The sequence below is a fragment of the Carcharodon carcharias genome, chromosome 8, assembly GCF_017639515.1.
Source record: "Carcharodon carcharias isolate sCarCar2 chromosome 8, sCarCar2.pri, whole genome shotgun sequence".
Classification (NCBI taxonomy): Eukaryota; Metazoa; Chordata; class Chondrichthyes; order Lamniformes; family Lamnidae; genus Carcharodon; species Carcharodon carcharias.
The window spans coordinates 157,239,511-157,253,683 of NC_054474.1; the positions used below are offsets into that span (position 1 = coordinate 157,239,511).

Consider the following 14,173-nt stretch of genomic DNA (forward strand, 5'->3'; position numbering starts at 1 on the left):
ACACTGATGTAATGTCCTCCACTGACCCCCACTACACTCCGGTAAAATGTACATGTTTTCCCATCAGAACACCAGAATCTGAAGTTGGCTCTGCTGCCCCTCATCTCCGTGGAAACACATCTTGGTTTCTGTTTTTTTAATTTTGAAATAAATAAAGACTTTCATTTATTATATCTCCCATGAACATCCCAAAGCCCTTCATGTATAATGGATTACTATTGGAAAGCAATGACTGTTTCTATATAAACAAATACTTCAGCCATTTCATTCCCAGCCAGATTCCACAGGCAACAATGAGATGAAAGACCATTTGATTTATTTTTGGTTGAGGAGGGAGTATTGGCCAGGACACCAAGTGAACCCTCTACTCTCTAAATAATCAGCTGAACTAATGGACTGTTGGCGAAGGCAGGATTGGAGTCACATTGACAAATGCTGTGGCTGGAAAACCCATTTTTGAGGCTCCCTGATAAAGATTGAGACTCTAGAGGGCTGCTGTTGGCCCTGGAATGATACATCAAGCAAGATAGTGCATGGGAGAAAACAAGGGTTTAAGTATATAAGTTATGCGAGGTTGGAACTAGATTTGAGGCCAGAAGGGTTTACATTTGCGCATATTTGGAACGAGTTAGCTATTCATGTGGCGAATGCAGATTCACTGCAACCGTTCAAGAAGGAGTTGGGAGATTTCATTACAGGGGCCAATTTCATTGTGTATGAATGGTAGGTGGGACATGGGGGTAATTAATTTGTGCTCACTGCGATCTACAGGATCTCATTTTGATCACTTCAGGGCTGAGTGGAATTTCCCAAGTCTTTTGTCCCCTGAATTCCTGACTTTACCCTGTATGAGCTCATCTGTTGATAAAATCCTCATGCATGCCCTTGTTACCTCCAGACTCAATTATTCCAATGTACTCCTGGCTGGCCTCCTTCACTCTACCCTCTGTAAACTTGAGATCATCCAAAACTCTGCTGCTCATGCAGGGCCAGATTGGTTTGGGGGGTTGTCCTATTTCAATTGAGGGACCCGGTATCGGAAGGGGAAATGGTCACTGGAAGCCACCCCTCTGCTCATGCCTCCACTCGCCTGGCTTCCCTCCTATCCAGTGACCCCCCTATCTTGCCCTCTCTCACCTTTGCCCTGGAGTCCCTCATTGATCCTTGGCCTCTGGTAGGCACATTGCTGGCAGCTGCTCCTTCTCTTGGTATAGTTGACGGCAATGAGGAGGTCGGCAGATCTTGGCGGGTGAGATGTCTGCCACCGAGGCCCTTAATTCTGGGAAAGGCCCAACTGTGGCCATTTATTTCCATTGGGCCTAAAGTACTGTAAGCTGCAGGCTACGGACAGGGTGCTGGAAGGCGGGCTTGGAATGGGCAGCTAGTTTTTTATTTATGCTTCTTTGGCTGGCGCAGACACGATGGGCTGAATGGCCTCCTTCTGTGCTGCAACTTTTCTATGGTTCTGTGACATGCTGAGGCCCTGAGCTATGTCAACCTTAAAAGGCCCCTTACAATAAAAATAATACTTTATTTTTCTCGCAGAAAGGACACTGAAAATATAAATATGAAAGCTTTACATTTGCATACATACAAAGGCGAAGGCACAAAGAAAAATTATGATCTAACTAAAACACGTCTTACAAAATACCAGTTTGCATTAGATAATACTTTCAAATTAAAATACATTCATGGTTCCCTAATTATTATATATGAAAACTTTTTAACAGCACCAACAGAAAAGCTGTTCCACAAATCAGCTTACTAAATGGAAGCAGGAACCCAAGCTGCAGTGTGCCTGTTTGCACATCATAAAGTTTAAAGATTTAAAACCGTTTCTTCCACGATTTTTGGAGAGCAAAGTCATCGATGATGAGCTACAAAGTTTATCGCTTTTGATGCACATAATGCTTAGGGCAGATAGCTTTCCTTGCAGCATTGTTGACCACAGTCCATTCTTGATGTTCTTCAGTCGCAAAATTGGCCTTTCTCCTGAGCAGTTTGTTACCATTAGACTCATAGAGAGTCTCAATATTGCATCTACATTCAGGAAAGTGAACCGAATCTTATATTGGATGATGACTGGATACAGGTCCAGGTGCCATAAAGTCCCTGCGTCTGAATAATTTTCCTTGATATAAGCTTGGAATTGCTTTATCTTTTCAACATTGTCAGGATAATTTTTCATCAGAAGCTTTACACCTTCACGCAGCTGTTTCTCTGAGGCATCTAAATCAATGAAAAATGAAAAATTGGTTGTGGCATTTTCGAATATGATTGCTCTTTTCTTCAGGTTGGTTTCAAGTGGTATCCATCATAGGAACAAAGGATTTCACTTGAACCTTGTCTCTTGGAGAAAGTGTTTCATCAGCCTTTGGGGCACTGCCATCATTGACTTCTTTTCTCATTCTTTTACTTTTATTCACACTTGTGGTCTACGTCAGGCAGGTTTTCTTTTGCTATGAGCTCAATTTCATTAAAACTTTCTTTGAAGAGGTGAGAGAGTGATGTGTAAAGCTTTGCACATGTATTAAGGGCTATCAGTGGATCCTGTTGGCCCTGGCTGGTGTTGTGGAACTGACCTAACAAACGATTCCAAAGTTCTAACTTGAATACAAACTCTGATTCCTCCATTTTTTCCGGCAGAATGCCAGCTTCTCTCTTTGTGTCACTTTTTTCACTGTCATCAGTATGAACATGAGCAAGGGCATCAATAATCAAACCATAACTCGCAGCTTTGGCTAAAGTAGCCTTTGCATGTGCTTCCCATCTAGTGTCAGAGCGATGTTTTGGTACGGTGGAATCAGGACCCAAAAATAATTTGAGTACTGTCCAGTGTTTTGTTGAGGCAGAGAAGATTGTGTTTGTTTGTTGCACAACAGCAAAAAAAATTACTGCACCTAGGCTCCAATCAACTGCAGCACCGCTAACAAGATTCAGTGAATGTCCGGCACATAGAATATATACAATAGACTTAATTTTCTCTAGAAGTTTTTTCTGCATGCCATTATACCTTCCTGCCATGTTAGCTGCATTGTCATATGACTGTCCTCTGCACTCACTGAATTCAACTTTGCTGTCATTGCGTAGATAATCCGGCACCATATTGGCCACACTTTTATCACTAGGGTTTTCTGACTCAAGGAAAATTAGAAAGCATTCATTGGGAAAACCATCATTGGGTGACACATTTTTTACAATAACAGTTAGGTCAATATGTGAAAGATCTGGTGTAGAGTCAACCGACAACCTGCTTTTCTCAAGTCATCCAAAGTAGATCCTCTTACTTTTTCAGCCATAAGCTGAATGAGTTCATCACATTTTGTTTTAGACATGTACGAAGGCTTCTCAGATCCACTGCTTCTGTAATTTTTGTATGGCTGGCAAGAAATGGATCAAACTTAGCAATGAGTTCTATCAAGCCAAGAAAGTTCCCGTTATGTGGCGAGCCAAACTTTTCATTGCCTCCCCTAAAAGCTAGCCCACGTTCTGCCAATGTGCACACAACTGTAATATCATGTTCAAGTGCATGCATCCAGGACTCTTGCTCCTTTTTTAATCTGTTCCTTGAGGTGTGAATCCAAGATTAACCCACATCGCCTCATCAGATATATAAGCAAAGCTTTTCTGTGATCCTCAGAGTTCTCATGATATTGAATTCCAGCAGGGTTTCGCCAGTCAGTAAACCCAGCACTAGCCAGTGCTGTCAATGGTGTTGAGAAGGGTTTGCAGACAAAACAGTAAACAACCGGTTGTTGAGTATACTAACCACTTCCACCATTAACTTTCACTGAATGAACTAGACCTTTTGAACAATATCTAATTTGGCATTTGAATGACCACTTTGATTTCTCAAATGGGCCATTCCTTTATTTTTCAACCAACTATGTAAAACTTGAAATTTATTCTTTTTAAATCTTATTTAAAGGCCCCTCATAATGTGAAGCCCAAAGCTGTAGATTACATAGCTCATGTGTAAAATCCGGGCACTGTGCTTGTGTCTTAGCTCACACCAAGTCCTGTTCCCCTGCCACTGACCTACATTGGCTCTCAGTCAAGCAACATCTTGATTTTAAAATTCTCTTCCTTGTTTTCAAACCTCTCAGTGGCCCTGCCCCTCTGTAATCTCTGCTATCTCCTCCAGTCCCACAATCTTCTGAGATATCTGCGCTCATTTAATTCTGGCCTCTTGAGTATTCTGGGTTTTTATCACTCCGCCTGTGGTGCCTGTGCCTTCAGTTGCCAAGATCCCATGCTCTGGAATTATCTCCCTAACCCTCTCCACCTCCCTAACTCGCTTTCCTCCTTTAAGATACTCCTTAAAACCTACCTCTTTGACCAAGCTTATGGTCATCTAACTTAATAGCTCCTTATGTGGCTCAGTATTTTGTTTTATAATGCTCCTGTGAAACACCTTGGGACATTTTGTTACAGTAAAGGTGCTATATAAACATAAGTTGTTGATGAAGGTGTCATTGATTTGGCCTGGGGTTTGTTTTTAATCTGTTTTGTTTACCTCCCCCTGGGGTTTACATGGTTGCAAGTGAGGGGAGCACCGGGGAGGCACAACGTGCAGTTACGCTGTGACTGTTGGGAGAGGCTTGAAGGACCGGCCTTGTTAAATTATTTAAATTGGGTACCCTGTGATTAAACAGTCATCTCCTGTCCAACTTTTCCTAAGAGTCAGCAGCTTCAGGAACAAAGAAGAAAATTAGGACTGGGGACTTAAACAACTGTAAAAATTTGTACTAAACCTGCAAGTGTACAGGACAAGTGAATGCTGCACACTCCCGACCAGATGCATTAAACTGATTTTGTTGTTTCTAGTTTGAACTCCTATCTCTCTACCTTCATTTGAATTGAATTAGTCTAGTTCCCTTTTGAACTAGTGTTAACTGTTCCAGCTTGTAGCTTGTTCCTTCAACAAACTATTCAGTACCATGTTTTAAGACAACCCCAATCACTCCATTAAAGAATAGCTGGTATCATTTTATTCAGTTTTTGCTTCGCTGGTACATTCCCTGTCGTCAACTCTGTTGCACTGAAAGATTAACAACTGGATTATCACAGCAGGCTTTACTGTGCAATCATTTTCAACAGAGTGCAGGGAAATCCTAAAAACTAATCCTATTTGTGCATATGAGTCTCAGGCTTAAATTGCTTCTAGAAATTGCTTCCAAGAAAAGGAGTGAGCAGGCTTACCCAATGGAAGAATGCTCCTTTCATTTTTGATGAGCCTACCTGATTTCTGATTGACCAGCACGGTCCTGGGGGGTGAGGGATTTTAGGTACAAGGTTAGGTTGGAGCAAAGGAGATTGAGGGGATATTTGATAGAGGATTAAGACAGGATTAGACAAGATAGACAAAGAAAAGCTGTCTCCTTTAGCTGATGGTACAAGGACTAGGAGGACATAGGTTTAAGGTTTTGACCAAGAGACACTTATAAGAGACATATTCCCTTATATGAGGAAAAACTTTTTATGTAGTGAGTGATAATGACTGGGAACTCGCTGACTATGAGGGCAGTTGGAGTGGAGACAATGAATAATTGCGAAAGGAAATTGAGTGGGCACTTGAGGAAAATAAACTTGCAGGACTGTGAGGATAGAATAAGGGGAATGGGATTGACTGAATTGCTCTACAGGGTCGGCATGGACTCGATGGGCTGAATGACTTCCTTCTGTACTTCAGTGACTCCGTGACCCCTGGTAGTACTGGGGTTTTTTGGATTGTGATCAGTAGCATAAAAGGGGTGACATTGGATCAGCCCCCCTGTTTTACACTTCGATTTCAAATCACTGGGGGAAATGGCTGGCAGGCAGTTGATCTGATATCACCCATTGTAGACTAGCACCAGAGTTGAAATGACTCCCCATTGTCTCTTGTTAAAGTGGATGTTGTTAGTGGAATTAGGAGCCTTCTAGTTATCTGAACAAACTCTGAAAGATTCCTGGCAATGCAATAAATAGAGCTACATTTAAGTGCTATGACAATGTCATTTCAACCTTGGCTGTCTGCTGATGTAATGACCTTTCATATCATTTGAATGAGAAGCAATGCTGCTGTAGGAGGATTTATAAATCCTCCCTGGTTTAATAAATGTCTCATTAGTTTTGGTGTATAATTTAGTTACATGGGGGAGGTTGAGATTTCTCTGGGGCTGGTTTGTGACCTGCTGGTGTGTCTCCACGCCTCCCTCACTCTCTCCTGCAGCGCTGACACTACCAGAATTGAGAGAGTGATTGGGAAAGTATACAACTAAAACAGCTGAAAAAAGCAAAGTGTACGGGCACAATAATAAAGGCAAAACATTGCAGATGCTGGAGGCCTGATATTAAAAACAGAAAGTGATGGAAAAACTCAGCAGCATCGTTGGAGAGAGAAATAGAGTTAGTGTTTTGAGGAATATGACTCTTCTTTGGAACTGAAGAGAAGTAGGAATGTGCTGGGTTTAATGCTGTTGAGAAAGGTGGGTGGGGGAGTAGCTGGACCAAAAGGAAAGATCAGGATTAAAATAATTGGCAAAAGGAGTAAAAGCGATGTGAGGAAGAAGTTTTTTCACCCAGAGGGTGGTTGGAGTCTGGAGCGAACTTCCTGAAAGGGTGGTGGAAGCAGGTTCGATCAAGGTATTCAGAGGGGAATTGGGTTGCTACCTGAAAAGAGAGAATGTGCAAGGTTACAGGGATAAAGCAGGGGAGTGGGGCAATGTAGAATGATCTTTCCGCGAGCCAGTGCAGACTCGATGGGCTGAATAGCCTCCTTCTGCACTGTAAAGATTCTGTGATAGGTTAGAAGGCAGGGGAGATTAAATACCAAAGATGTTTTTTGTTCTTAATTCTTTCATGGCATGTGGGCATCACTGGAATGGTCAGCATTTGTTGACCGTCCCTAATTGTCCTTGATCTATGTGGCTTGCTAGGCCATTGCAGGAGGCAGTTAAGTGGCATCCACACTGCTGTGGATCTGGAGTCACATGGTGACCATGAAACCATCATCAATTGTCATAAAAACCCGCCTGGTTCACTAATGCCCTTTAGGGAAGGAAATCTACCATCCTTACCCGGTCTGGTCTACATGTGACACCAGACCCACGGCAATGTGGTTGATTCTTAATAGCCCTTTTAATAGCCGAGTAAGCCACTCAGTTCAAGGGCAATTAGGGTTGAGGCAACGAATGCTGGCCTCGCCAGCGATGCCCCACATCCCATGAAAGAATAAAGAAAACAAAAGTGCATTCCAGATCCTGATTCACACGTCTCTGTGTAGAAGTGGTTATCCTCATGCTGCCTCTGGTATATAAAGAGACCTGTAAAGGCCAGGCCGAGTAAGGGCACCGGTTTCCTTCTCTAAAGTTTTTTTTTTAAGCAACGATCCTGATGGGGAGCTTTTTGTTCTAGATTTCTTTTTAATTTAAATCAAGTTCACAAACTGCCATGGAGGAATCTGAAATCAGATCTTCCAGATTGTTAATTCGGGCTAAACCCCTGAGCTACTCTTCCAGTAACATGACCACCATGTCACCATCCCCTTTAAGGTACTCTGCTGCTTTATTCTGCTCCCGTTTCTTGACAGCAGTGTTGCTTGATTCTGAAACACTTCCTCCGAGGGCTACAGTAAGTGGCTGCTAAAAGCCTGCAGAAATAATGAGGAAGGCTGGATCTGACTGATTAAAAACAAAAAAACTGCGGATGCTGGAAATCCAAAACAAAAACAGAATTACCTGGAAAAACTCAGCAGGTCCGGCAGCATCGGCGGAGAAGAAAAGAGTTGACGTTTCGAGTCCTCATGACCCTTCAACAGAACTCGAAACGTCAACTCTTCTTCTCCGCCGATGCTGCCGGACCTGCTGAGTTTTTCCAGGTAATTCTGTTTTTGTTTTGGATCTGACTGATCTTCATTTAAAGCCCACTTAGTGGCCATTTAATCCTGGGTTCACTCAGCCTTCGTTGAGCGAGTGCCACAGGGACAATCGGGCAAAGCGTCTCAGTGCCAGAGAGGGAGGGGAGAACATACTGTGTTACGGGGGAATGTGTTTCACTGTGTGAACATGTACCTGCTGTATCGCGAGAAAGAAAACTACTAAAAGTCACTGTAGTTAGATTAATTTGCTTGCATTAAAAACAGAGAATGTTGGAAAGGCTCAGGAAGTCAGACAGCAGGTGATGGGGAGAGATAAAGAATTAATGTGTCAGGTTCATGACCAGTTGCCAGTTCCAATGAAAGTTCATTAAATCTGTTTCTCTCTCCATTGACAGGTGCCTGACCCACTGCGCGCTTTCCAGCATTTTCCCTTTTTATTTCTGATGTCCAGCGTCCGCAGTATTTGGGTTTTCGCACTCATCAGTTCCTGCTCCTATCACGGCTTGTTTGCCTGTTATTTGTTGCCTGTGTGTTGCATTCAGAGACCCCTTTACGTTCTCCCCTGCTGCCCCCTGCCAAAAGGGGTTCATTTGTGTTGAGTTGAGTTTGACACTGGGTGCCATCTTATCCAAGTGCCCACACTCCATGCGCATATTGAAACAATGCGATGGGAGGAGGCTGCGACCATTTTTGGAGGGCGAGAGTGCTAAGATCACTCCAGATGTTCCTGAGATGTTCATGACATTGCTGCGCAATGGGTTTATAAAAAGGCAAAAAAGATTTTAAAGAACCTCACATTGAGCAAGTCACCACCCATGGGGGACAATGGAAACTATTTTACGCTAACTCGTCAGTCGGAAAACTGATAGAATCGGTTGCAACTGAATTCGATGAAGAGTCATTTTGGCATTGGCGATGGGGGGGGGGGGGTGTGGTGTGGGGGTTCCACCTGATCTCACGGGTTTCTCTCTTCACAAGTGAGATTATAATTGGCCAGAATTTTCCAGCACCTCCCCCTCCCTCTGGCGGGATCTCCCATGGTGGGTGGCCCTTGAGCTATTGAAATGCCCGTTCCCTTCGGCAGGACCGGAAGATCCCGCCGGTGTGAGGGGCTGGAAAATTCTGGCCGTTGCCTCTGATAAGTTTATCAGTGCATTCCAATGAATGGAATGCAAAAAGGGCCAATCATCTTATCTTTCACAGGCCATGTCCGATCAATCCAACCATCTACCCAACTCACGTAATCTTTCGAGAAGAAGTTCGATGCCATTCCTCTCTATCGGTGTGACACCCTGAAACCTGTTCCTGGGACCTAAAAATGGGTGCAGTGAGGGCTGTTTGAATGTCGTGATGGTGTCTGGCCAGATTTGGATGGTGCCGTTTTTGCAGGCAACCTTGGTGGACATTTAAGTCTGGCATTTTGCCCACATGTGTGTAAACCAGCTGCACCAGTTCTGCTCAGGATTCTTGAATGGCCGCTGGGTAACTAACACCAAGAAGCATATGTTTCCATTTTGATAAAATACAATATAATTGTTGTTGGGAAACCAGGGGGAAGTGAAGGAGTACTTTTTTTTATACTCATTCATGGAATGTGGGCGCCGGTGGCTCAGCCAACGTTTGTTGCCCATCCCTTTTTGCCCTCGAGAAGGTGGTGATGAGCCACCTCTTGAACCGCTGTAGTCCATGTGGTGTAGGTACACCCACAGTGCTGTTAGGGAAGGAGTGCCAGAATTTTGACCCAGTGACAGTGAAGGAGCGGCGATACAATTTCCACGTCAAGGTGGTGAGTGGCTTGGAGGGGAACTTGCAGATGGTGGTGTTCCCATGTGTCTGCTGCCCTTGTCCTTCTAGGTGGTAGTGGTCGTGGGTTTGGGAGGTGCTGCCTAAGGAGCTTCGGTGAGTTGCTGCAGTGCATCTGGTAGATTGTAGACCACTGCTACCGCAGTGCCCCACAAACCAACTCTCCAACATTGCTAATCCCCCACTCCCCCCAACTCCAGCAATGCTCCATACACCCTCTGCCGGGATTTGCCAAAGCAGGAGAGGAAAGCAGCCTAAAATTAAGTTCTTCATCTGTGGGATCCCTCTGTGCTGGCAAGCTAGGAAGATGTAGCTCTCCCAATTAGTGCAGTTGAGGCCCGAGCACAAAGCCTCTGGCCTTCCAGTTGCACCTCATCTCTGCTTCATGCCCAGTAACTGGAGGCCCAAAACAGACAGGCTTCCTTCTATCATTAAGATAAAAACAAAAGAACTGCAGATGCTGGAAATCCAGAACAAAAACAGAATTACCTGGAAAAATTCAGCAAGTCTGGCAGCATCGGCAGAGAAGAAAAGAGCTGACGTTTTGAGTCCTCATGACCCTTCAACAGAACTAGATGAATCCAAGGAAGGGGTGAAATATAAGCTAGTTTAAGGTGGGGGGTGGGGTGTTGGGTGGGGGGGAGAAGTGGAGGGGGGTGGTGTGGTTGTAGGGACAAACAAGCAGTGATAGAAGCAGATCATCAAAAGATGTCACAGACAACAGAACAAAAGAACACATAGGTGTTGAAGTTGGTGATATTATCTAAACGAATGTGCTAATTAAGAATGGATGGTAGGGCACTCAAGGTATAGCTCTAGTGGGGGTGGGGAGAGCATAAAAGATTTAAAAATATTTTAAAATAATGGAAATAGGTGGGAAAAGAAAAATCTATATAATTTATTGGAACAAACAAAAGGAAGGGGGAAGAAACAGAAAGGGGGTGGGGATGGAGGAGGGAGCTCAAGACCTAAAGTTGTTGAATTCAATATTCAGTCCGGAAGGCTGTAAAGTGCCTAGTCGAAAGATGAGGTGTTGTTCCTCCAGTTTGCGTTGGGCTTCACTGGAACAATGCAGCAAGCCAAGGACAGACATGTGCGCAAGAGAGCAGGGTGGAGTGTTAAAATGGCAAGCGACAGGGAGGTTTGGGTCATTCTTACGGACAGACCGCAGGTGTTCTGCAAAGCGGTCGCCCAGTTTACGTTTGGTCTCTCCAATGTAGAGGAGACCACATTGGGAGCAATGAATGCAGTAGACTAAGTTGGGGGAAATGCAAGTGAAATGCTGCTTGCATTTCCCCCAACTTAGTCTACTGCACTCGTTGCTCCCAATGTGGTCTCCTCTACATTGGAGAGACCAAACGTAAACTGGGCGACCGCTTTGCAGAACACCTGCGGTCTGTCCGCAAGAATGACCCAAACCTCCCTGTCGCTTGCCATTTTAACACTCCACCCTGCTCTCTTGCCCACATGTCTGTCCTTGGCTTGCTGCATTGTTCCAGTGAAGCCCAACGCAAACTGAAGGAACAACACCTCATCTTTCGACTAGGCACTTTACAGACTTCCGGACTGAATACTGAATTCAACAACTTTAGGTCTTGAGCTCCCTCCTCCATCCCCACCCCCTTTCTGTTTCTTCCCCCTTCCTTTTGTTTGTTCCAATAAATTATATAGATTTTTCTTTTCCCACCTATTTCCATTATTTTTAAATATTTTATACTCCCCCCACCCCCACTAGAGCTATACCTTGAGTGCCCTACCATCCATTCTTAATTAGCACATTCGTTTAGATAATATCACCAACTTTAACACCTATGTGTTCTTTTGTTCTGTTGTCTGTGACATCTTTTGATGATCTGCTTCTATCACTGCTTGCTTGTCCCTACAACCACACCACCCCCCTCCACTTCTCTCCCCCCACCCAACACCCAACCCCCCCCCCCCCCATACCTTAAACCAGCTTATATTTCATCCCTTCCTTGGATTCACCTACTTCTGTTGAAGGGTCATGAGGACTCAAAACGTCAACTCTTTTCTTCTCCGCCGATGCTGCCAGACTTGCTGAGTTTTTCCAGATAATTCTGTTTTTGTTTTCTTTCTATCATTCCCCCGCTAATATCTGCACATAAACAGCGTTCCAGCAGGGGTCAGTAGATGGTTATCTGAAAAGCAGGTTCCTCTGCAGCAGATGCAGGGAACCATTGACTTCAGTGGGACCAGAAGATCCTGCCCACCATCACTGAGGCTAGCTTTCAATTCCTGATTTTCTTTTATTAATTGAACTTCTACCAGCTGCTACCATGGTGGGATTTGAACCTGTGTCACCAAAGCAATTCACCTGGGTCTCTGGATTACCAGTCCAGTGACATTACCACTACCCCACTGTCTCCCGACTAGATGTAGAATTTATTACACAGCCGGGATGGGAGGGGCGTTCTCAGATTCTTGCGAAGCGAAAGGTTTTTTAATTTTAGTTAATTTTTCCTCTTTTTTTCTCCCCCCTCCCCTTGTATTCCAGTTGGATGCAGATCGTGAAGAGAATGAAATATTCAGTGACATCAATGCTGTGGTTTTGAAGAGACTGTTCCCAGCAGGAAGAGACGGTAGGAAAGATATCTGGGGAATTCACTGGGATCTTTCTTTAGAGCACAACACAGGAAAAACAAAGCGTGTCACGGCACGGAATAGGAAGGGATTCTTGGAAGCAATCCCTTAGCCAGCGAGTTACCTTTTAACAAGGACAAGCTTGTTTGTTCTCGCTCAGTCATGCAGCATTGTTTTAGTTTCTCTGCCTCCCGCATGGTAATGCTTTCACATCTAAGATTGTGAGGTAGATGGAATGGGAGGAGACCCCTGTGGAGTATAAACACCAGCACGGGCTAGTTAAGCCAAATGGCCTGTTTCTGTGCTGTGTATTCTATGTAATCTACCTCATGGTGACCTGCTTAGGACAGAGACTGGGAAGACCTTTTTTTACAGACGGTTTTGAAGCTGTGGATTGCAATACTGGAGTTAGGGTGAGAAACTGAACTTGTTAACACCTGGCTTTTTTTGGGTGCAACGGTGCCCTTAGAGTTCCAAGGTGATGTCCATGGCACACGTGCGCACTCTTGTGGGGTGCCTGATGCCATATTGGTGTTGTGTTAGCGGCGCACTCAGTGAATATCAACATCCTAGGGGTTACCATTGATCAGAAACTGAACTGGACCAGCCATATAAATACTGTGGCTACAAGAGCAGGTCAGAGACTGGGAATCCTGCAGCGAGTAAATTGACTTCTGACTCCCCAAAGCCTGTCCACCATCTACAAGGAACACCTCAGGAGTGTGATGGAACACTCTCCACTTGCCTGGGTGAGGGCAGCTCCAACAACACTCAAGAAGCTTGACACCAGCCAGGACAAAGCAGCCTAATTGATTGGCACCCCATCCACAAACATGCATTCCCTCACCACGGATGCACAGTAGCAGCAGTGTGCACCATCTATAAGATTCATTGCAACAACTCACCAAGGCTTCATAGACAGTACCTTCCAAATCCACGACCTCAACAGTCTAGAAGGACAAGGGCAGCAGACACATGGGAACACCACCACCTGGAAGTTCCCCTCCAAGTCACTCACCATCCTGACTTGGAAATATATCGCCGTTCCTTCTCTGTCGCTGGGTCAAAATCCTGGAACTCCCTCCCTAACAGCACTGTGGGTGTACCTACACCACATGGACTGCAGCGGTTCAAGAAGGCAGCTCACCACCACCTTCTCAAGGGCAATTAGGGATGGGCAATAAATACTGGCCCAGCCAGCGAAGCCCACGTCCCATGAAAAAATTTTTTTAAAGTCATTGGAAGTGCAGAGCAGGCAGATCTAATGTTAATCAGCAGACCATGTTGATTGGACACCAGCAGCTGAAACTCTGGTAGTGTTGGCTGTGGCTCAGTTGGTAGCACTCTCACCTCAGAATTGTAAGGTTCTTGGTTCAAGTCCCACTCCAGGACTCAAGCACAAAAGTCTCCAGTGTAGTACTGAGGGAGGGCTGCACTGTCTTTCAAATGCGACATTAAACTGAGGCCACATCTGCCTGCACTAGAAGTTGTAAAAGATACATTATTTTGGAGAAGAGTAGATGTGTTCTCCCTGGTGTCCTGGCCAATATTTATCCCTCAATCAACTTTAAAAAAACAGATTATTTGGCCATTATCACATTGCTGTTTGTGGGAGCTTGCTGTGCGCACATTAACTGTGGTTGTAAAAAAGCACTTCATAAATGCAAGTCTTCCTTTTTATCACCCTCAGGCAATGGAGCTGGCCACTTCCACACTGGAAACGATGGGCTCCAAGCTGTGCCCTGTGCTACATTGGTGCCTAACTCCTCCATTCTTGCAAGTTTCCTAATGTACCAAGCATTTCATTGTGCATACCTATCAGTGTTGCTTTGTTAGTCACCCCATTGAGGTCCTCAGCCTACTCTTCTGCAGCAGACCTCATGTGTGACCTGGCACAGGTACGATGAT

The 14,173-nt window shown here is 44.7% G+C and overlaps 1 protein-coding gene across 2 annotated transcripts in view; it reads left to right on the forward strand.

The window, feature by feature from the left end:
• LOC121280973 (adenylate kinase isoenzyme 1-like) overlaps positions 1-14,173 on the forward strand; it is a 151,411-nt gene that overhangs the window by 46,327 nt on the left and 90,911 nt on the right. For both annotated transcript variants that reach the window (XM_041193465.1, XM_041193466.1), the window contains exon 7: positions 12,180-12,264. In XM_041193465.1, the coding sequence (XP_041049399.1) occupies positions 12,180-12,264 (85 nt within the window). The remainder of the gene's footprint in view (positions 1-12,179; positions 12,265-14,173) is intronic.